Source organism: Oncorhynchus kisutch, linkage group LG10 (genome assembly GCF_002021735.2).
Source record: "Oncorhynchus kisutch isolate 150728-3 linkage group LG10, Okis_V2, whole genome shotgun sequence".
In the NCBI taxonomy this organism is placed as follows: Eukaryota; Metazoa; Chordata; class Actinopteri; order Salmoniformes; family Salmonidae; genus Oncorhynchus; species Oncorhynchus kisutch.
This window is the reverse complement of record NC_034183.2, coordinates 8,715,021-8,737,574: the sequence shown is the minus strand read 5'-3', so window position 1 is coordinate 8,737,574 and position 22,554 is coordinate 8,715,021. Positions and strand designations below refer to the sequence as shown.

Sequence of the window (22,554 nt, the reverse complement as noted above, 5' to 3'; positions counted from 1 at the left end):
TTTGGCTATTTCAGCCACACCCTTTGCAGACAGGTGTAAACAATTGAGCACACAGCCATGCAATCTGCATAGACAAACATTGGCAGTAGAATGGCCTTACTGAGGAGCTCAGTGACTTTCAACGTGGCACCGTCATAGGATGCCATCTTTCCAACTAGTCAGTTCATCAGACTTCTGCTCTGCTAGAGCTGCCCCGGTCAACTGTAAGTGCTGTTGCAACACTCACTGCCGAGTTCCAAACTGCCTCCGGAAGCAACGTCAGCACAAGAACTGTTCGTCGGGAGCTTCATGAAATGGGTTTCCATCACGAGGCTGCTGAGGGGAGGGACAGAGCAAATGGAATGGCATCAAACACCTGGAAACCACGGAAACCATGTGTTTTGATGTATTTGATACCATTCCACTTACTCCGCTCCAGCCATTAACACGAGCCAGTTCTCCCCAATAAAAAGGTACCACCAATTTCCTGTGGTTTCCGTGGCCAAGCAGCCGCACACAAGCCTAAGATCACCATGTGCAATGCCAAGAGTTGGCTGGAGTGTTGTAAAGCTCGTCGCCATCGGACTCTGGAACAGTGGAAACGCGTTATCTGGAGTGACGAATCACGCTTCGCCATCTGGCAGTCTGACAGACAAATCTGGGTTTGGCGGATGCCAGGAGAACACTACCTTTACCAATGTATAGTGTCAACTGTAAAGTTTGGTGGAGGAGGAATAATGGTCTGGGGCTGTTTTTCATGGTTCGGGCTAGGCCCCTTAGTTCCAGTGAAGGGAAATCTTAACGCTACAGCATACAATGACATTCTAGACGATTCTGTGCTTTGGGGAACAGTTTGGGGAAGGCCCTTTCCTGTTTCAGCATGACAATGCCCCCGTGCACAAAGCAAGGTCCATATAGAAATGGTTTGTCAAGACCGGTGTGGAAGAACTTGACTGGGCTGCACAGAGCCCTTACCTCAACCCCATCGAACACCTTTGTAATTAATTGTAACGCGAGCCAGGCCTAATCACCCAACATCAGTGCCCGACCTCACAATGCTCTTGTGGCTGAATGGAAGCAAGTCCCCGCAGGAATGTTCCAACATCTAGTGGAAAGCTTTCCCAGAAGAGTGGAGGCTGTTATAACAGCAAAGGTGGGACCAAATCCATGTTAATGCCCTCGATTTTGGATTGAGATGTTTGACAAGCAGGTGTCCACATACTTTTGTGGTGTAGCCATTTAGTGTAGCTATATTGACACTATTCTGGATCAAAGAGCATGTTTAAACATCAGGAAGAAACGTGTGTGTGTGTGTGTGTGTGTGTGTGTGTGTGTGTGTGTGTGTGTGTGTGTGTGTAAGCAGGGTCAGTTTGTTCATTTGTTGGAGGATCTGGTTCCTCCTTACCATTCTCATCTCCGTGCAGGGGGGTACATGGAGGGGGAGGAGGCTTGTTGACTGGCAACTATGGCTGATGAAGAGAGACCTGTGAAGGAAGAGCCACTAGTTAGATACACCTCCATATACTCATAACTCCAGATTTAGTCAATACACCAAAGTTACGGATTATATTTTGTTAATGTTTTCTTTTCTGTATGACTTTAGGTGGGAGAAAAAGGTCTCACAAAGTTATATCATTTCACAGTTCGGTAATTGCCATATAAAAGCGTTCTATTTGAGCAGCTAGCCAACGCTGTAGGCCGAGATGTGTCCTTGCGCGTTCTATTTGAGCAGCTAGCCAACGCTGTAGGCCGAGATGTGTCCTTGCGCGTTCTATTTGAGCAGCTAGCCAACGCTGTAGGCCGAGATGTGTCCTTGTGCGTTCTATTTGAGCAGCTAGCCAACGCTGTAGGCCGAGATGTGTCCTTGCGCGTTCTATTTGAGCAGCTAGCCAACGCTGTAGGCCGAGATGTGTCCTTGCGCGTTCTATTTGAGCAGCTAGCCAACGCTGTAGGCCGAGATGTGTCCTTGCGCGTTCTATTTGAGCAGCTAGCCAACGCTGTAGGCCGAGATGTGTCCTTGCGCGTTCTATTTGAGCAGCTAGCCAACGCTGTAGGCCGAGATGTGTCCTTGCGCGTTCTATTTGAGCAGCTAGCCAACGCTGTAGGCCGAGATGTGTCCTTGCGCGTTCTATTTGAGCAGCTAGCCAACGCTGTAGGCCGAGATGTGTCCTTGCGCGCTCTATTTGAGCAGCTAGCCAACGCTGTAGGCCGAGATGTGTCCTTGTGCGTTCTATTTGAGCAGCTAGCCAACGCTGTAGGCTGAGATGTGTCCTGGTGCTTAAGCTTGTTTGTAGGCGGGCGTCCAGCCATCACTTACCTGTGGCGTAGGACAGGTCGTACTGCCCCGAGAGCAGCGGGTAGCCCAGGTGGTGATGGGAAGGCATGATGCGCTGTGAGGGAGAGGAACGCGGCCGGTCCAAGTCTCGCTCGCGCTCGGCCACAGCGCGCTCCCGTTCCCTTTCATGCGAGGAGGTCTTGTCGCCAACCGTGGGCGACTTGCTCTTGTACTGGCTGGCGTGCTGCTGAAGGATGTCCAGGGCCTTGGCCTCGGAGGACGACTTGCCACTGACCGTGGGGCTGGCGCGCGCTGCCTTCTCGCCGCCTTCCTCGCCCGGCCCCATCTTACTACCATAGGGGGAGAATGAGTAGTAGGACCCTGTCGGTGAGAGAGGACGTTAAACACCATGACACCAGAGTCATTAAGTGTTCCCATTTACAATCAAACAAACATGAAAATAAATGCATATCAGTGTTCATTCATTATTTATTTATTTATTTTTTCAATTTTGTACATCATCATAATACAGATTTGAACAATCCAATGGCATAGCTGTATGTACAGTGCATTCGGAAATACTTCTATAAATAAGATACTTGTTTTTTATTTTGAAAACATTTGTAAAAAAAATCTAAATAACCTGTTTTCGCTTTGTCATTATGGGGTATTGTGAAGTCATTATGGGGTATTGTGATGTCATTATGGGGTATTGTGATGTCATTATGGGGTATTGTGATGTCATTATGGGGTATTGTGATGTCATTATGGGGTATTGTGAAGTCATTATGGGGTATTGTGATGTCATTATGGGGTATTGTGATGTCATTATGGGGTATTGTGAAGTCATTATGGGGTATTGTGATGTCATTATGGGGTATTGTGATGTCATTATGGGGTATTGTGTGCAGATTGATGATGGAAAAAAAGCCATTTAATCCATTTTAGAATAAGGCTGTAAACGTAACAAAATGTGGAAAAGGGGAAGGGGTCTGAATATTTTCCCGAATGTACTGTATCCTGTTAGCAGTAGCATTAACTCTTACCAGGGTAGTTCTGCATCATGACTGATGGCATCCCACGGTAGCCTGGGTGGCTGGGGTCATAGCCCTGGCCGTAAGCGTAGGCTCCATGCATGTAAGGCATGTAGCCTTGGTGCTGGGCCATGGGAGAGGAGAACTGCATGTGGCCAGCGGTGGCCCTTGGGTCCTTTCCCACCCCCCGGTGTTCCTCCAAGGCCAAAGACAACCGGGGCTCAACCCCCTCTTTGCTCTCCTCCTTCGGGGTGGGGTCTTTGGGCCGAGCCCTCTCGTCCCTGCCCTCCTTGCCCTTTCGGTCTCTGTCCCGCTCTCCTCGGTCTCTTTCCCTGTGGCGCTCCACGTCCTGTGGTTTCTGGGCCTCAGGGTATTTGCTGGGGTAGAGGTAAGGCCACAGCCGCGAGTCAGGCTCCTGAAAACAACACAAAACATCTCATTACAGACATCTCATCAGTTGTGTCCTACAAAAATTAACCTTCACTTAAACATTTCCCAGAATACACAAACCAGCATGCACTTCTACTCAGTTTTATAGTGATCATTTGACATACATTTGTCTAACATCCAATCACAATCGGCCGATTCAAACACAACCGTGTTAGGTTACCTGTCTGTACCACATGGCCTGTTCCATGGCCGAGGGCCTGCCGGACTCCATGCCCGCCTTGGGTTCATCCCCCTTCCCATGGTGCCCTCCTTCACTCAGCTTCATCTTCAGTCCTTCAGCCTGCTGGGCCGGTGCCTTGGCGTCCTCCCCCTTGGGCATGATGACCGATGACTTGGTCTGCTCCGAGGAGGACGAGGGCTCTTTGGGCGGCTTGCCCTGGGGCGGCCCGCCTTTGCCCAGGTCTGTGACACTGGGAGCCTTGGACAGGGTGGGGGGCACCAAAGCCTTCTGCTTCCATTCCTCACCCCGCTCCTTCCCTGAGGAGCCCTCTCGCTCTCGCTCCTTTCCAGCAGCGTCTGATTTCTTCTCTGTGGCGCGGTGCTGCTCGGCTACCACCTGCCTCTGCCGCTCATCGTACTGCTGCCGGTAGGCCGGGTTGGTGTTCAGCAGGTGGTTGTGGTAGGCCTGGTCCGGGTGGTAGGCGTACGGGGGAACGTAGGCGTACTGGTTGTAGTAGAGAGGCTGCATATACATGTTGGAGCGCTGCTGGATGACCGAGGCCTGTTGCTGCTGCTGTTGCCCCGGTCCAGAGGTACCTATCTCGGGCTTACGCTCCTCCTGCTGCTCCTGCTTGACCTTACGCTCCTCCTGCTGCTCCTGCTTGACCTTACGCTCCTCCTGCTCCTCTTTTTTCACCTTGACCTGGGCCCCCTCCTGTTGTGTGCCCCCCGTGGCTGACACCCCCGGGCTAGGGTTGGCGTAGTTTGGGGAGTAATAATTTTCGTAGCCGGGATAGTAGGGGGACTCCTTGCTGGCTGTTTGGGTGGGGAACAGGGACTTCTTGGCCCCCTCTCGGGTGACCTGCTCCTCGGACTTGACTCCCTTAACGCCCTCCACCCGGCCCTCGCCATCCTCGCCCGCGTCTGAGATGTCAGAGTAGGCCGGGCTGTTGGTCTTCACCGAGGAGTTGTCGGCTCCGTTCTGTGTGACCACATGGATTGGGGTGAGGGGCTGGGCCATGCCTCCAGCCTCTATCCTGCTGGCCACACCGATGGAGGGACTGGGAGCGTTGTCGGTAAAGCTGTAGATCTTGTCCGCCTCGGCCTTGATGCTGGCCAGCCGGCTCTGGTGGGGGTCTGATGAGCCGTTCAGCAGCCCGTCGCCTTTGCTCCCCGGGTCCGAAGATTCAGAGTACGGGCTCTTGCCTTCCTCTGGCTTTCCCCCTTTCCCTTTGGGGCTATCTCCCTCCTTTCCTGCCTCCTTCTTCTTCTTGTCTTTCTTCTTCTTGTCCTTGGAGCCGCTCAGCGCTGGGTTCACAGACGAGGGGTCTCCCAGGGCGGAGGGCTTGGGCTGGATCGCTTTCAGCTGTGGGCTCTTGGGGATAGACTGAACTGCTGAACTAATGGCAGGGGTGGAGCCAGGGCTGGCTGCAGGGAAGCCACCTGCCGTCTGTAGGGAGTAGAGCTGCTGAGGTGGTATGGTCGGGGCGATGGGCCGCGTTAACTTCATGCCCTTCTGGGCCAGCTTGTCTGCCTTGGAGCCGCTACCCGTCTTCTTGGCTTTGTCCTTCTTGTCGTCCATGCCGTCGTTGCTGGCCTCGTCCGTTAGGCAGGGCCCGTCCTCACAGCCATCCATGGGCATGCCCCCTGCCTCTAGATCGACCTCGCAGGGCTTCTTTTTACCCTGCTTGGAGCCAAACTTACCCGAGGAGGGCGACGGAGTCTGGGCCTCAAAGCCCCTACCCTTGGGCGTGACTGAGCGAGCCGGTGACAAGCAGCCCCTTTGAGAGATGGAGGCCCCATTGCAGCTGCTCGGATCGGGGTGGAGCGTAGAGTCCTCCCCGTACTCACTGTCCCCGTCCATGTCCAGCCTGATGTCATCATCATTGTGGGCACGGGCCTGGTGGTACTTGAGGCCATTAATGTGCTTGTACTTCTTGTTGCAGTTGGGGTGCGGGCAGTCAATGAGCACCGGCGAAGGGCAGTTGCGGTCGAGTTGCTGTGGGGGCAGTGGCTCCATCTTTATGCTGGGTTTGCCAGGGAGGACGATGTGAGGCGGCTGGGGCACTCCTCCAGGGCCGCTGTTGGAGTTGGTGCGCATGCGTTTGCTGCCCTTGGTGTCCTCCGAGCTGGAGTTGGGCTCCATGTCTGAGGCGGGCTTGTTCTTGCGCTTGTTAGCCGACGAAGGGCTGGCTTTGACGTCTTCTGTGTTGCTGTTGGGCGGCGTGCCCCGTCGGCTCTTGCTGCTGCTGTTGGCGGCGCGCGTCTTGCTGGTGCCGCTGCCCTTGTTGTCCGACGAGTTGCTATTCTCGTTGACGGGTGTGTTTCCGTTAGGCCTCATCCTCTTCCCCCGGCCCCGGCCGTTCCTCATCTCCAAGTCACTGGTGGGGGACTCACAGAACCTAGAGGAAAACCAAAGCCAGAGAATTAAACCTATCCGCCATTAACACCCCACCACAATAACAGAGCCTCAAACCAGAGAACTCACTGCCCTCATCAATTCTCACCACAATAACAGAGCCTCAAACCAGAGAACTCACTGCCCTCATCAATCCTCACCACAATAAGAGCCTCATCAATCCTCACCACAATAACAGAGCCTCAAACCAGAGAACTCACTGCCCTCATCAACCCTCGCCTCAAACCAGAGAACTCACTGCCCTCATCAACCCTCACCACAATAACAGAGCCTCAAACCAGAGAACTCACTGCCCTCATCAACCCTTGCCTCAAACCAGAGAACTCACTGCCCTCATCAATTCTCACCACAATAACAGAGCCTCAAACCAGAGAACTCACTGCCCTCATCAACCCTCGCCTAAAACCAGAGAACTCACTGCCCTCATCAACCCTCACCACAATAACAGAGCCTCAAACCAGAGAACTCAATGCCCTCATCAACCCTCACCACAATAACAGAGCCTCAAACCAGAGAACTCACTGCCCTCATCAAACCTCACCACAATAACAGAGCCTCAAACCAGAGAACTCGCTGCCCTCATCAACCCTCACCACAATAACAGAGCCTCAAACCAGAGAAATCGCTGCCCTCATCAACCCTCACCACAATAACAGAGCCTCAAACCAGAGAACTCACTGCCCTCATCAACCCTCACCACAATAACAGAGCCTCAAACCAGAGAACTCACTGCCCCCATCAATCCCCACCACAATAACAGAGCCTCAAACCAGAGAACCCGCTGCCCTCATCAACCCTCACCACAATAACAGAGCCTCAAACCAGAGAACTCACTGCCCTCATCAACCCTCACCACAATAACAGAGCCTTAAACCAGAGAACTCGCTGCCCTCATCAACCCTCACCACAATAACAGAGCCTCAAACCAGAGAAATCGCTGCCCTCATCAACCCTCACCACAATAACAGAGCCTCAAACCAGAGAACTCACTGCCCTCATCAACCCTCACCACAATAACAGAGCCTCAAACCAGAGAACTCACTGCCCCCATCAATCCCCACCACAATAACAGAGCCTCAAACCAGAGAACCCGCTGCCCTCATCAACCCTCACCACAATAACAGAGCCTCAAACCAGAGAACTCACTGCCCTCATCAACCCTCACCACAATAACAGAGCCTTAAACCAGAGAACTCACTGCCCTCATCAACCCTCACCACAATAACAGAGCCTTAAACCAGAGAACTCACTGCCCTCATCAATCCTCACCACAATAACAGAGCCTCAAACCAGAGAACTCACTGCCCTCATCAATCCCCACCACAATAACAGAGCCTCAAACCAGAGAACTCACTGCCCTCATCAACCCTCACCACAATAACAGAGCCTCAAACCAGAGAACACTGCCCTCATCACTCCCCACCACAGTAACAGAGCCGCAAACCAGAGAACTCACCAATCCCCACCAACAGCCAATAGATAGTATTGTTTTAATATCTAGCTTCTAAGTAAAGCTGGTGAACCACTCCACGGAGCTCTCACAATCCTGTTGCTATTCTTCTCTGAATCATCCCCGCTCCGAGAAGGGCTATTACTAGCGGCTCTGGGAGAGGACCTGCGACAGATTCTGATCCTCTCCTTATCCCCCAATCTCAACAGCCCAGTGTGTTCTGACAGATCGCCAAGCGCCACAGGGCTTGACAGGATTAGGCAACGTTGATCAGATAGGAGATAACATCCTGCCTTTACACAACAGCCAACAGGGGCTAGAGAGAGAGGTAACGAGAGAGAGAGAGGGGTAGCGCGAGAGACAGGGGTAGCGTGAGAGAGCGAGAGGGGTAAGGAGAGAAAGGGGTAGCGTGAGAGAGTGAGAGGGGTAAGGAGAGAAAGGGGTAGCGTGAGAGAGCGAGAGGGGTAAGGAGAGAAAGGGGTAGCGTGAGAGAGCGAGAGGGGTAAGGAGAGAAAGGGGTAGCGTGAGAGAGCGAGAGGGGTAAGGAGAGAAAGGGGTAGCGTGAGAGAGTGAGAGGGGTAAGGAGAGAAAGGGGTAGCGTGAGAGAGCGAGAGGGGTAAGGAGAGAAAGGGGTAGCGTGAGAGAGTGAGAGGGGTAAGGAGAGACAGGGGTAGCGTGAGAGAGCGAGAGGGGTAAGGAGAGAAAGGGAGATGTAACTAGAGATAGGTAACAAGAAGGAGAGAGAGGTAACGAGAGAGAGGGGAAATGAGAAAGAGGGGAAATGAGAGAGAACGAGAGAGAGAGGAGAAATGAGAGAGAACGAGAGAGAGAGGAGAAATGAGAAAGAGCGAGAGAGAGAGGGGAAATGAGAGAGAACGAGAGTGAGAGGGGAAATGAGAGAGAACGAGAGAGAGAGGGGAAATGAGAAAGAGCGAGAGAGAGAGGGGAAATGAGAGAGCGAGAGAGAGAGGGGAAATGAGAAAGAGCGAGAGAGAGAGGGGAAATGAGAAAGAGCGAGAGAGAGAGGGGAAATGAGAGAGAGCGAGAGAGAGAGGGGAAATGAGAGAGAACGAGAGAGAGAGAGGGGAAATGAGAGAGAACGAGAGAGAGAGGGGAAACGAGAGAGAGAGCGAGGCAACGAGATAGATAGCGAGGCAACGAGAGAGAGAGCGAGGCAACGAGAGAGAGAGCGAGGCAACGAGAGAGAGAGCGAGGCAACGAGAGAGAGAGCGAGGCAACGAGAGAGAGACAAAGAGGTTGGCAAGAGAGAGAGACAAAGAGGTGGGCTAGAGAGAGAGACAAAGAGGTGGGCTAGAGAGAGAGACAAAGAGATGGGCGAGAGAGAGACAAAGAGGTGGGCGAGAGAGAGAGACAAAGAGGTGGGCGAGAGAGAGAGACAAAGAGGTGGGCGAGAGAGAGAGACAAAGAGGTGGGCGAGAGAGAGAGACAAAGAGGTGGGCGAGAGAGAGACAAAGAGGTGGGCGAGAGAGAGACAAAGAGGTGGGCGAGAGAGAGACAAAGAGGTGGGCGAGAGAGAGAGACATGCTCAACTTGAGCTCCTGATATATTTCATATTTTTTTCTTCATAAAATGAGATTAACACTCAAATCTAAAAAGAATTTCAGACAAGTGATGAACAACAACTCTATTCATTCAGAATAGAAAAAAGTTACTTTGAGCCTCAAGTTTTGACTCGAGCTAGCCAGCATGCTAACAAGCTAGCCAGCATGCTAACAAGCTAGCCAGCATGCTAACAAGCTAGCCAGCATGCTAACAAGCTAGCCAGCATGCTAACAAGCTAGCCAGAAGAAACCTAGCAAGGGGAGTTAATACAACTACATCAAACGACCAAACTGAGTGAGTAAACCAAAAAGGAGACGGACTAACTTTAAACATATCTTCTGTTTTTTTGTGTGAAGATTTGTCACTCTTTTTGCTGGTTTTTGAGCTAAATTACAGCTAGCTGGCAACAGCAGCAGACGAACAAATCGGTTGCCATGGCAACGGGACAGCAGAACAGAGCAGCAGCAGTAGTAGCAGAGCCCACAAGCACCATGTCCCCACTCCTCCTCAGCGCTGAGTCCATTCTCTACCCTCCAGAGGCCAAAAATAACAATGAGGAAAGCTTTTAAACAGACACTACTAAAGGGGAGGCCAGAAACCCTTTTCGCAGACCTCTACAAAAACGGTGATGTGAGTAATCTCATCTTCCTCACTGACCAGCCAAATGCATGGCGCTCAGCAGTCTGCTCTCACTACCCATCCATGAAGAAAGAGGGAATCTGTAATGGGTGGAAGCTGTAAGTCAAAGAGACAGATGACCCTGACAGCACCACGATAACAATCAACCTCTACAAGACTGGGACTGTCATGGTGCAAGGTAACATTAGGCTGTTTGAAACAGACTTTCAGACCATTAAGGAGAGAGCAGAGAAAGATAAGGACACCACCAGTGACATGCCCTCCCACCAGACAAACTCCACCAGCACCACCCTCACCCCTACTATCCCCACCCAAGAAGGCACATCCAGCACCTCTCTTCCCACCATAGTGGAGGACATGCCCCAGGAGGAGAGCGACCCCCTCAGTGCAGAGCAGGCTCAGGCCCTCCTCACCACCATGGCTGCATGAGGGATGAGTTCACCAGACTGGAGATGGTCCTGCTGAGGGCGAGCGTGAACAAACAGCAACCAGACAACCACACCTTCGAGGAGCTCCTAACCAAGGTGAGGACAGAGAAGGACAGTAGCCTTGCAACACAGCTGAAAGAGGTTCAGCAAGAGAGAGACGGACTCAAGAGAGAGCTGGCTGATCTAACAAAGGAGGTGAGAGAGCTGGCTGATCTAACAAAGGAGGTGAGAGAGCTGGCTGATCTAACAAAGGAGGTGAGAGAGCTGGCTGATCTAACAAAGGAGGTGAGAGAGCTGGCTGATCTAACAAAGGAGGTGAGAGAGCTGGCTGATCTAACAAAGGAGGTGAGAGCTGGCTGATCTAACAAAGGAGGTGAGAGCTGGCTTATCTAACAAAGGAGGTGAGAGAGCTGGCTGATCTAACAAAGGAGGTGAGAGAGCTGGCTGATCTAACAAAGGAGGTGAGAGAGCTGGCTGATCTAACAAAGGAGGTGAGAGAGCTGGCTGATCTAACAAAGGAGGTGAGAGAGCTCCAAAAAGAGCAGTAGTAATAACAACGATCTGACAGAGCAGTAATAACGATCTGACCACACTAAGAGAGGACAGGCTGCAGGAGAGAAAGAGGACAGAGGACAGACTAGGAGAGAAAGAGGACAGAGGACAGACTGCAGGAGAGAAAGAGGACAGAGGACAGACTGCAGGAGAGAAAGAGGACAGACTAGGAGAGAAAGAGGACAGACTGCAGGAGAGAAAGAGGACAGAGGACAGACTGCAGGAGAGAAAGAGGACAGAGGACAGACTGCAGGAGAGAAAGAGGACAGAGGACAGACTAGGAGAGAAAGAGGACAGACTGCAGGAGAGAAAGAGGACAGACTGCAGGAGAGAAAGAGGACAGAGGACAGACTGCAGGAGAGAAAGAGGACAGAGGACAGACTAGGAGAGAAAGAGGACAGACTGCAGGAGAGAAAGAGGACAGAGGACAGGCTACAGGAGAGAAAGAGGACAGACTGCAGGAGAGAAAGAGAACAGAGGACAGGCTGCAGGAGAGAAAGAGAACAGAGGACAGACTGCAGACACAGCCTGTCTTTGTCTCTCCCTAGACACAAAAGGAGAAAGGTGTGGTGCCCAACAACGCAGAGGGCCATGGTGCTGCTTGACAAGGCCCATCTCGGGTCGCCAAGCCACATAATCATACACATCGGAAGCAACGTCCTGCGTGCTCAGCAGGAGAGGGTGGCGACTGCACTACGTGGAGTGATTGCGAAGGCCTGCGCAATCTTCCCCAAATCAAGAATCGTTATGTCAACCCTTCTACAGAGAAAGGACTTCCACCCTGCCACAATCCAAAGAATAAACACCAGCCTCTCCCGGGACTGTGCCTTGCAACCCAATGTACACCTGGCCCACCACCCCACCCTCGATCTGGACTGTCTCTATGACCATGTTCACCTGTACAGGGAGACAGTCCCCATCCTTGCCAAGACTCTCAAGGACGTCACTTTAAACCGCAGTCCGACAATTAACTTTAACTTACGGATGAGCCCCCACTTGTCACAGGCTGGCTCATAGCCTGTGACAACAATGGGGACGCGAACAACAGGTATAGGCCAATTAAAAACATGTTCTTTATTATAAACAAAACTATTAGCTTTAAACTAAGAAAAAGGAATGAGGTGTGGAAGTATCATAATGTAAGGTGTGTAAAGTGCATGGATGTGTGAATCTGTGTGGGTGAATGACTGAGTGAAAACTATGCAAAACTACAACAGAACAAACTAAACAGGTTCATACCTGGAGGAGCGGAGAGAGAGAGAGAGGTGATTAGTGACAGTTTAAATACTCTGATCCCAGGTGACTCCGATCACTAACGACCCTCCTCTGCCTGCAATGCAGAGGAGGGGCTGTGACAGTCCTCCACCCAGGAACAGCGGAGCAATCTCCACCCCACCGAGATCACCGAGACAACACCCCGGACCAGCACCCTGGAACCCCCAGCCACGACCACAGCACCACCAACCTCAATGCCGACCACAGCCAGCGCAGCACAGACCACCCCAGCCCAGCTTCAGACCCACCCAGACGAGGCCCACCCCCCCTGCCCCCCACCGCAGACCCACACCTGGAGCAGTCACAGCCCAGCAGGCAGAGCTACGCACAGGCTGTGAGAGGAGCAACTGGCCCAGCACCCACCAACCAAATGAGTGACATCAAACAAATGCTGACATGTGATAGGTCGAGGTTCACGGTAAGATGAGCACAAGAACTCCACCCTCCTCACACTACATCCACCCAAGTGGCATGACACAAAACCTTAAAACGATAAACAAATCACTATTGCATAATAAGAGTTTACGTTAATTGAAAGATCCTATTTTAATAGTTATTGTAGGATTGTGAGTGTTTGTCTCATTTTGAAGGAAAATAAAAAACAGTTATGAAATGTTTTTAGAAACCCAGACTTCCTGAAATAAATTGCTGATGTTGATATTGATATTGTAGTACTACAGGACATATGGCGCAGAGGTGATGTTTCCACTGGCTGTCCACTAGGTTATAGGGAGAGAATCCTACCATCCACTAAATTAAAAGGAATCAGACAGGGCAGAGACTCAGGACAGGGCAGAGACTCAGGACAGGGCAGAGACTCAGGACAGGGCAGAGACTCAGGACAGGGCAGAGACTCTAAATGGGGAATGATAATATGGTATAAATCTGAACTAATTAATTCAATCGAATTGATCAATATACCCCCTGTATTGAGCCTCCACATTGACTCTGTACCGGTACCCCTGTATATAGCCTCCACATTGACTCTGTACCGGTACCCCCTGTATATAGCCTCCACATTGACTCTGTACCGGTACCCCCTGTATATAGCCTCCACATTGACTCTGTACTGGTACCCCCTGTATATAGCCTCCACATTGACTCTGTACCGGTACCCCCTGTATATAGCCTCCACATTGACTCTGTACCGGTACACCCCTGTATATAGCCTCCACATTGACTCTGTACCAGTACCCCCTGTATATAGTCTCCACATTGACTCTGTACCGGTACCCCCTGTATATAGTCTCCACATTGACTCTGTACCGGTACCCCCTGTATATAGTCTCCACATTGACTCTGTACCGGTACCCCCTGTATATAGCCTCCACATTGACTCTGTACCGGTACCCCTGTATATAGCCTCCACATTGACTCTGTACCGGTACCCCCTGTATATAGCCTCCACATTGACTCTGTACCGGTACCCCCTGTATATAGCCTCCACATTGACTCTGTACCGGTACCCCCTGTATATAGCCTCCACATTGACTCTGTACCGGTACCCCCTGTATATAGCCTCCACATTGACTCTGTACCAGTACCCCCTGTATACAGCCTCCACATTGACTCTGTACCGGTACCCCCTGTATAAAGCCTCCACCCCCTGTATATAGCCTCCACATTGACTTTGTACCGGTACCCCCTGTATAAAGCCTCCACCCCCTGTATATAGCCTCCACATTGACTTTGTACCGGTACCCCCTGTATATAGCCTCCACATTGACTCTGTACTGGTACCCCTGTATATAGCCTCCACATTGACTCTGTACTGGTACCCCCTGTATATAGCCTCCACATTGACTCTGTACTGGTACCCCTGTATATAGCCTCCACATTGACTCTGTACTGTTACCCCCCTGTATATAGTCTCCACATTGACTCTGTACCGGTACCCCCTGTATATAGCCTCCACATTGACTCTGTACCGTAACACCCGTAGGTCTACTACACCTGTTGTATTCAGCATTTCACTGTGAGGTCTACTACACCTGTTGTATTCAGCATTTCACTGTGAGGTCTACTACACCTGTTGTATTCAGCATTTCACTGTGAGGTCTACTACACCTGTTGTATTCAGCATTTCACTGTAAGGTCTACTACACCTGTTGTATTCAGCATTTCACTGTGAGGTCTACTACACCTGTTGTATTCAGCATTTCACTATAAGGTCTACTTCACCTGTTGTATTCAGCATTTCACTATAAGGTCTACTACACCTGTTGTATTCAGCATTTCACTATAAGGTCTACTACACCTGCTGTATTGTAATAACATTGGATGTGACTAATAACATTGGATTACAGGGTGACACACAACGCGATGGAGATGCAGGACTATTACTTACATCACTATGGTCATTGTTCATCTTCCTCGCCAACACATGGTGAAGAAGCAATTACCTACCAACTCTTTTAGGGCCGTATTATCTTATAGATATTTGATCAATTATTTATTGTCAAAATAGAGGTTTGGCAAACCTTTAATAGATTCATTAAATGAAACTACTATGAATCTACAAACTAGCCCTGATGTGAATTTCCCTGTGTACAATATGGTCTCCCTATCCTGGGACTGGCCATGTTGTGAAGAGTCTGGTTGTCCACTGATACAGAACACTGTGGCAAACACCATTACACTCTGCCTGCTGATAATACAATATACTAAGACCTTCCTCGTCCGCAATGTCTGCAGCATTAAAAAGAAAACGCTTAGTACCTATTGATAATACTACCTGATTCTGTTGCACAGATAGCTTACTACCTATTGATAATACTACCTGATTCTGTTGCACAGATAGCTTACTACCTATTGATAATACTACCTGATTCTGTTGCACAGATAGCTTACTACCTATTGATAATACTACCTGATTCTGTTGCACAGATAGCTTACTACCTATTGATAATACTACCTGATTCTGTTGCACAGATAGCTTACTACCTATTGATAATACTACCTGATTCTGTTGCACAGATAGCTTACTACCTATTGATAATACTACCTGATTCTGTTGCACAGATAGCTTACTACCTATTGATAATACTACCTGATTCTGTTGCACAGATAGCTTACTACCTATTGATAATACTACCTGATTCTGTTGCACAGATAGCTTACTACCTATTGATAATACTACCTGATTCTGTTGCACAGATAGCTTACTACCTATTGATAATACTACCTGATTCTGTTGCACAGATAGCTTACTACCTATTGATAATACTACCTGCTTCTATTGCACAGATAGCTTTTGAACATTGTTGTGGACAGACCAGTGGGGTGTTTAGTAGAGAAGTCTATAAAAGGCTCAGACAGCTCTGTGATGCTGAGGACAGGATAGATGGCAGAGGAGAAAAATCATTCCAACTCCAGTTGTTGCATTTCGAAAGCCCTGTGTCAGCGACGCTTCGGAGACGTTACCCAAGGATATTTAATTCATAATGGCCCCGAGCAAAGGAAAAGCTATGGAGGGGGGACATATGCCCTCAAGACAACCAATATATGTCAGTTTTCAAGTGTCTGACCGACTGAATGTTCAGTTTGAAAGGGTGTGTGTGTGTGTGAATGTGTGTTAATGATTAGTTGTGAGAGTTCCTGTTTACCTTGGCGGGGCCCAGTTGTGTCTGGTGCAGTCCAGGAGGGTGCCGACATAGGTCTTGTTTCTCCAGGTCACGTTAACTACCAGCATGCCTGGGAACAGAGAGAGGGAGAGAAGGAATGATGATCACAGAGGAACTGTCATCATGTCTTCCTTCATCAGTCAAGGGGTGTAAACCCATCCTGCCTTCTAGTGAGTCCTCGCCACTGTGCTCCCTGCCTCTGCACTGCTCTGAGCTTTTCATCTGGTTATTTATAAGCCACTGTGACCTCTGCTGATGTAAAAAAGAAAAAGGGCTTTATAAATACATTTGATTGATTGAACACTTAATGAAGAGTGATATTAGCATAGCATGACAACTTTCATCCCAAATACTGTCAGCATGGACAGTATAGGCTAGTAAATAGGGAAATCCCAATGCCAAGGTGCCGATACGTTATGTACTGCGATTCTCACGATACGTATTGCGATTCAATACTGTGATTTTATTGAGATTCGATGTTCCAAACATATGTCTGCTGCAGAGGGACGAGAGAGAGAGAGAGAGAGAGAGAGAGAGAGACGTAAGAAAACAAGTTTTGATCAGTCAGGGAAATAAAATGTGCTAAAAACAAATTGGCTTCCTGTTTTGAAAAGACGGAGAACAAGAAACCTACAGAGTCAATGTGGAGGCTCTATACAGGGGGTATATTGATCAATTCGATTAGGTAGAGTTTTTAAAGTGACTGTGCATAGATGATGACAACAGAGAGAAGCAGCGGTGTAACAGAGGAGTGCCTAGGCCTCTTGGAAATAGGTTTTGTTGTGCCCTCTTCACGACTGTCTTGGTGTGCTTGGACCATGTTAGTTTGTTGGTGACGTTGAGGGAGAGGCTGTTGGCCTGGCACCACAAAGCCAGGTCTCTGACCTCCTCCCAATAGGCTGTCTCGTCGTTGTCGGTGATCAGGCCTACTACCACTGGTGTGTCATCTGAAAACTTAATGATGGCGTTGGAGATGTGCCTGGCTGTGCAGTCATGAGTGAACAGGAAGTACAGGAAGGGACTGAGCACGCACCCCTGAGGGGCGCCTGTGTTTAGGATCAGTGTGGTGGATGTGTTGTTACCTATCCATACCACCTGGGGGTGGCCCATCAGGAAGCCCAGGATCCAGTTGCAGGGGGAGGCATTTAGTCCCAGGAACCTTAACTTATTGATGAGTTTTGAGGGCACTATTGTGTTGAACGTTAAGCTGTTGTCAATGAATAGCATTATCACATAGGTGTTCCTTTTGTGCAGGTGGGAAAGGGCAGTGTGGAGTGTAATAGAGATTGCATTGTCTGTGGATCTGCTGGGGCAGTATGCAAATTGGGGTGGGTCTATCTAGGGTTTCTGGGATAATGGTGTTGATGTGAGCAATGATCAGCCTTTCAAAGCACTTCATGGCTACAGACTTGAGTGCTATGGGTCGGTAGTCATTGAGGCAGGTTGCCTTAGGTGTTCTTGGGCACAGGCACTATGGTGGTCTGCTTAAAACATGTTGGTATTACAGACTGGACAGGGAGAGGTTGAAAATGGTAGTGAAGAAACTTGCTAGTTGGTCAGCGCATGCTCGCAGCACACGTCCTGGTAATCTGTCTGGCCTTGTGAATGTTGACCTGTTTAAAAGTCTTACTCACGTCAGCTGCGGAGAGCGTGATCACACAGTCTTACGGAACAACTGGTGCTCTCATGCATGTTACAGTGTTATTTGCCTCGAAGCGAGCATAGAAGTAGTTTAGCTTGCCTGGTAGGCTCGTGTCACTGGGCAGCTCTCGGCTGTTCTTCCCTTTGTAGTCTGTAATGGTTTGCAGGCCCTGCCACATCCGACGAGCATCAGAGTCGGTGTACTACGATTCCATCTTAGTCCTGTATTGACTCTGCCTGTTTGATGGTTCGTCAGAGGGCATAGCGTGATTTCTTATAAGCGTCGGGGTTAGAGTCCCGCTCCTTGAAAGCGTCAGCTCTAACCTTTAGCTCAGTGTGGATGTTGCCTGTAATCCATGGCTTCTGGTTGGGGTATGTACTCATGGTCACTGTGGGGATGACATCATCGATTGATGAAGCCAATGACTGATGTGGTGTACTCCTCAATGCCATTGGAGGAATCCCGATTCCAGTCTGTGCTAGAAAAACAGTCCTGTAGTTTAGCATCTGCTTCATCTGACCACTTTTGTATTGATCGAGTCACTGGTGGTTCCTGACTAGTTTTTACTTGTAAACAGGAATCAGGAGGATACAATTATGGTCAGCTTTGCCAAATGGAGGGCGAGGGAGAGCTTTGTACGTGTCTCTGTGTGTGGAGTAAAGGTGGTACAGAGTTTTTTTCTTCTATGGTTGCACATTTAACATGCTGATAGAAATTTGGTAAAACAGATTTAAGTTTCCCTACATTAAAGTCCCCGGCTCCTAGAAGCGCCGCCTCTGGGTGAGTGGTTTCCTGTTTGCTTATGACAGAATACAGCTCATTCAAAGCTGTTTTTAGTGCCAGCCTCTGACTGTGGTGGTATGTAAACAGCTACGAAAAATACAGATATTAACTCTAGGTAGATTGAATATCTCATGATAAGCTGTAGACCGCAATAGCTCGAGACTTCCTTAGATATCGTGCACCAGCTGTTATTTACAAAAATACATAGTCCACCACCCCTTGTCTTACCAGACGCTGCTGTTCTATCCTGCCGGTACAGAGTATAACCAGCCAGCTGTATGTTGATAGTGTCGTCGTTCAGCCACGACTCCATGAAGTGTAAGATATTACCGTTTTGAATGTCCCGTTGGTAGTTTAATCTTGCGCGTAGGTCATCGATTTTATTCTCCAAAGATTGAACGTTTGCTAGCAGAATGGAAGGAAGTGGGGGTTTATTTGATCGCCTACAAATTCTCAGAAGACAGCCCACCCTCCGGCTCCTTTTTCTCTGCCTCCTCTTCACGCAAATCATGGAGATCTGGGCCTGTTCCAGAGAAAGCAGTATATCATTCACGTCAGGCTCGTCAGACTCATTAGCCTCTTGAAGCTAGGGGGCACTATTTTTATGTTTGGAAAAATAACGTTCCCAAAGTAAACGGCCTATTTCTCAGGACCAGATGCTAGAATATGCATATAATTGACAGATTAGGATAGAAAACTCTCTAAAGTTCCAAAAACTGTCAAAATATTGTCTGTGAGTATAACAGAACTGATATTGCAGGCGAAAACCTGAGGAAAATCAAACTAGGAAGTGGCTTCTATTTTGAAAACTCCATGTTCCATAGCCTGCTTTTCCTCCATTTAAAGGGATATCAACCAGATTCCTTTTCCTATCGCTTCCTCAAGGTGTCAACAGTCTTCAGACATAGTTTCAGGCTTTTATTTTGAAAAATGAGCGAGAAAGATAACATTGCGTCAGGTGTTCGCATGAGTTTTGCTCATGCAACAGAGTTTGGGCAGCCATGGCCTCTCCCACTCCTACTGAAAAAGACAGTTGCGGTTTATATGTTATCGATTATATATTTTAAAAACAACTTGAGGCTTGATTATAAAAACATTTGACATGTTTCTGTGGACATTACGGATACTATTTGGAATTTTCGTCTGCATTGTCGTGACCGCTCTGTAGATTTCTGAACATAATGCGCCAAACAAACGGATTTATTTTGGATATAAAAATAATCTTTATGGAACAAAAGGAACATTTATTGTGTAACTGGAAGTCTCGTGAGTGAAAACATCCGAAGATCATCAAAGGTAAGCGATTAATTTGATTGCTTTTCTGATTTTCGTGACCAAGCTACTTTGATGCTAGGTGTTCATAATGTTTTGTCGAGTGATCGATAAACTTACACTTACAAGCAACGCTTAGATTGCTTTCGCTGTAAAGCATATTTTCACAATCTGACACGACAGGTGGATTAACAAAATGCTAAGCTGTGTTTTACTATATTGCACTTGTGATTTCATGAATATAAATATTTTTTGTAATATTATTTGAATGTGGCATCTCTGCAATTCAGCGGTTGTTGATGACACTTATCCCGCTAAAAGGATGGGTAGCGTCAAGAAGTTCAAGGAAAAAAAGGATTCTCCCGGTCCGTGGTGAGTAATCGCAGTCCTGATGTCCAGAAGTTATTTTCGGTCATAAGAGACGGTAGCGGCAACATTAGGTACAAAATACCCCCCCCCCGCAAATAAACGAACATAAAAACACAATCAGTTGGGGAAACGTAAAACGTCAGTCTTCTTCTCTGGTTTCCTAATAATTCCCCAAGAGAAAAGACGGCACCAAGCAACATTCAGGTCAATCTCAGAGCATTGAATAGAAAAAGGTGCAGCTGTTCAGTATTCAGCACGCTGGTTTTAGGGTTGGAACTGCACACACACACACCCCTCCCGCCTCCATTAGAACAGAGCAGTTCCTGATTACAGAGGCTGGGAGTAGCACAGTACACTGACAGACAGCCATTTGTATGCAGCTGAGTGAGGGATGAAGGAGGAGGAGAAACAGAGTGGTGTTGTCCTCCAGCTGACATTGCTGCCTGCAGACTGCAGAGGCTCCACAGGAAAAAAAAAAGTTTATTTTTGTGTCGGGGAAGGAAACAGCTGAGGCATATGAAAGAGTTCCCTGGTTGCCAGAGCCCAGGTCTGTCGCCTTCAATTTGTCTCCCGAATGGTTTGTGCATCGGGCTGACAGACACTTTGATACTAGCAGAGCGAGAGGAAGTGGAGAAGTGAGGTTCGACTCGTCTGTGTGACTGGCTGCAGAGAGAGGCTGCCATACCCTTATTCGACCACTAGGGGGCAGTTGGTATCACAGGATGAGCTTCCAAAGAAACACACACACACTCACTCAGACAGTCCATTTTCATTGAGACATTCCCTCAGGGGCTTTGGCTTTCATAATTGACCTGAACTCAGTCAGCCGACAGTTTTGCCTTAGAAGCTTCTCTCAAATATCAGTCACAATGATTGTGTTTACAAAGCACACTGCAGATAATGTTGCTTAACTCAAGTGCAGAATATTGGTTTGGTTTCAAGAAAGGGAGTATGTACCATTAACTCAAAAGCCTATAGCTGTCCAACACTATACAACCGTTCTGATAGATTTTAGCTGTCAGAGCAGTAAAAACATCAATAGAACCAAAGTTAACGGCACAACAATGAGACAAAAAATAGTTCAACGAGACAAGCCTTTCAAACAAATGATGATCAACTTGCGTGACTTCACGTTTAGGCAGACAGAACAGCTTTGGGAGCAATTATCCCATCTGCCAAAAGTTAGTATGACATCAGTACATTGTTGGAAAGGTAACCATTAGGCCTACCACTGAAAATGAACCTAGGTTCCATTGCCTGGGTAAGGTGCAAGAGAAAATGAACCTGGGTTCCATTGTCTGGGTAAGGTGCATGAGAAAATGAACCTGGGTTCCATTGTCTGGGTAAGGTGCATGAGAAAATGAACCTGGGTTCCATTGTCTGGGTAAGGTGCAAGAGAAAATGAACCTGGGTTCCATTGTCTGGGTAAGGTGCATGAGAAAATGAACCTGGGTTCCATTGTCTGGGTAAGGTGCATGAGAAAATTAACCTGGGTTCCATTGTCTGGGTAAGGTGCAAGAGAAAATGAACCTGGGAAAGGTGGAAGAGAAAATGAACCTGGGTTCCATTGTCTGGGTAAGGTGCATGAGAAAATTAACCTGGGTTCCATTGTCTGGGTAAGGTGTAAGAGAAAATGAACCTGGGAAAGGTGGAAGAGAAAATGAAGCTCTCTGCCAATTCAATGTCATTTTCTCAGGCACGCAAATGTTATTTCAAATGGCAGGCAATGCTGAGGTTCAACACCGGAGCCTCGTAAAGGAAGTCAATAGTCTGTGCCAAGACATTAAAAATCTGATTCTGTCCATTAAACACTACTCATGTAAGTCCCTGAAATCACATAACTGCTTTGAGGAGGTGAGGGATGTCCCCAAATTCACATATATGAATGGTAAAACACAGGTGAAGATTGAAGTGTGTGAGCTGTGTGTATGAATGTAGCCTAGTCTGTGTGAGCTGTGTGTATGAATGTAGCCTAGTCTGTGTGAGCTGTGTGTATGAATGTAGCCTAGTCTGTGTGATCTGTGTGTATGAATGTAGCCTAGTCTGTGTGAAGTGTGTGTATGAATGTAACCTAGTCTGTGTGAAGTGTGTGTATGAATGTAACCTAGTCTGTGTGAAGTGTGTGTATGAATGTAACCTAGTCTGTGTGAAGTGTGTGTATGAATGTAACCTAGTCTGTGTGAAGTGTGTGTATGAATGTAACCTAGTCTGTGTGAAGTGTGTGTATGAATGTAACCTAGTCTGTGTGAAGTGTGTGTATGAATGTAACCTAGTCTGTGTGAAGTGTGTGTATGAATGTAACCTAGTCTGTGTGAGCTGTGTGTATGAATGTAACCTAGTCTGTGAAGTGTGAGAGCTGTGTGTATGAATATAACCACAGCACCAATAAGAAGTGGTAAAAAGGCCACACAGTGTTGCTATCAGACAGTTGTGGAAAAAGCACACAAATATACATACACAAAAGTAAATTGTTTAAAATTCCTTATATTAAGCAAATGTTTTTAAATTTACGGATAGCCAAGAGGCAACAGTAAGAATGTGCTTAGTGAGTCTGAGGGTCCTCTGATCCATCAGATCAGAGCCAGTAGAGATGACCAGGGATGTTCTCTTGATTAGTGCATGAATTGGAAAATGTTCCTGTC

General features: G+C 48.3%; 1 protein-coding gene across 4 annotated transcripts in view; it reads right to left on the bottom strand.

The window, feature by feature from the left end:
- Nucleotides 1-22,554, bottom strand: part of LOC109897699 (zinc finger protein 609) — a 189,472-nt gene that overhangs the window by 4,798 nt on the left and 162,120 nt on the right. For all 4 annotated transcript variants that reach the window (XM_020492218.2, XM_020492219.2, XM_020492220.2 and 1 more), the window contains 5 exons: nt 15,829-15,916; nt 3,899-6,299; nt 3,301-3,703; nt 2,297-2,635; nt 1,385-1,463 (listed from right to left, as the gene is read on the bottom strand). In XM_020492218.2, coding sequence (XP_020347807.2) covers nt 1,390-1,463; nt 2,297-2,635; nt 3,301-3,703; nt 3,899-6,299; nt 15,829-15,916 — 3,305 coding nt within the window. In that variant the 3' untranslated portion in view covers nt 1,385-1,389. The remainder of the gene's footprint in view (nt 1-1,384; nt 1,464-2,296; nt 2,636-3,300; nt 3,704-3,898; nt 6,300-15,828; nt 15,917-22,554) is intronic.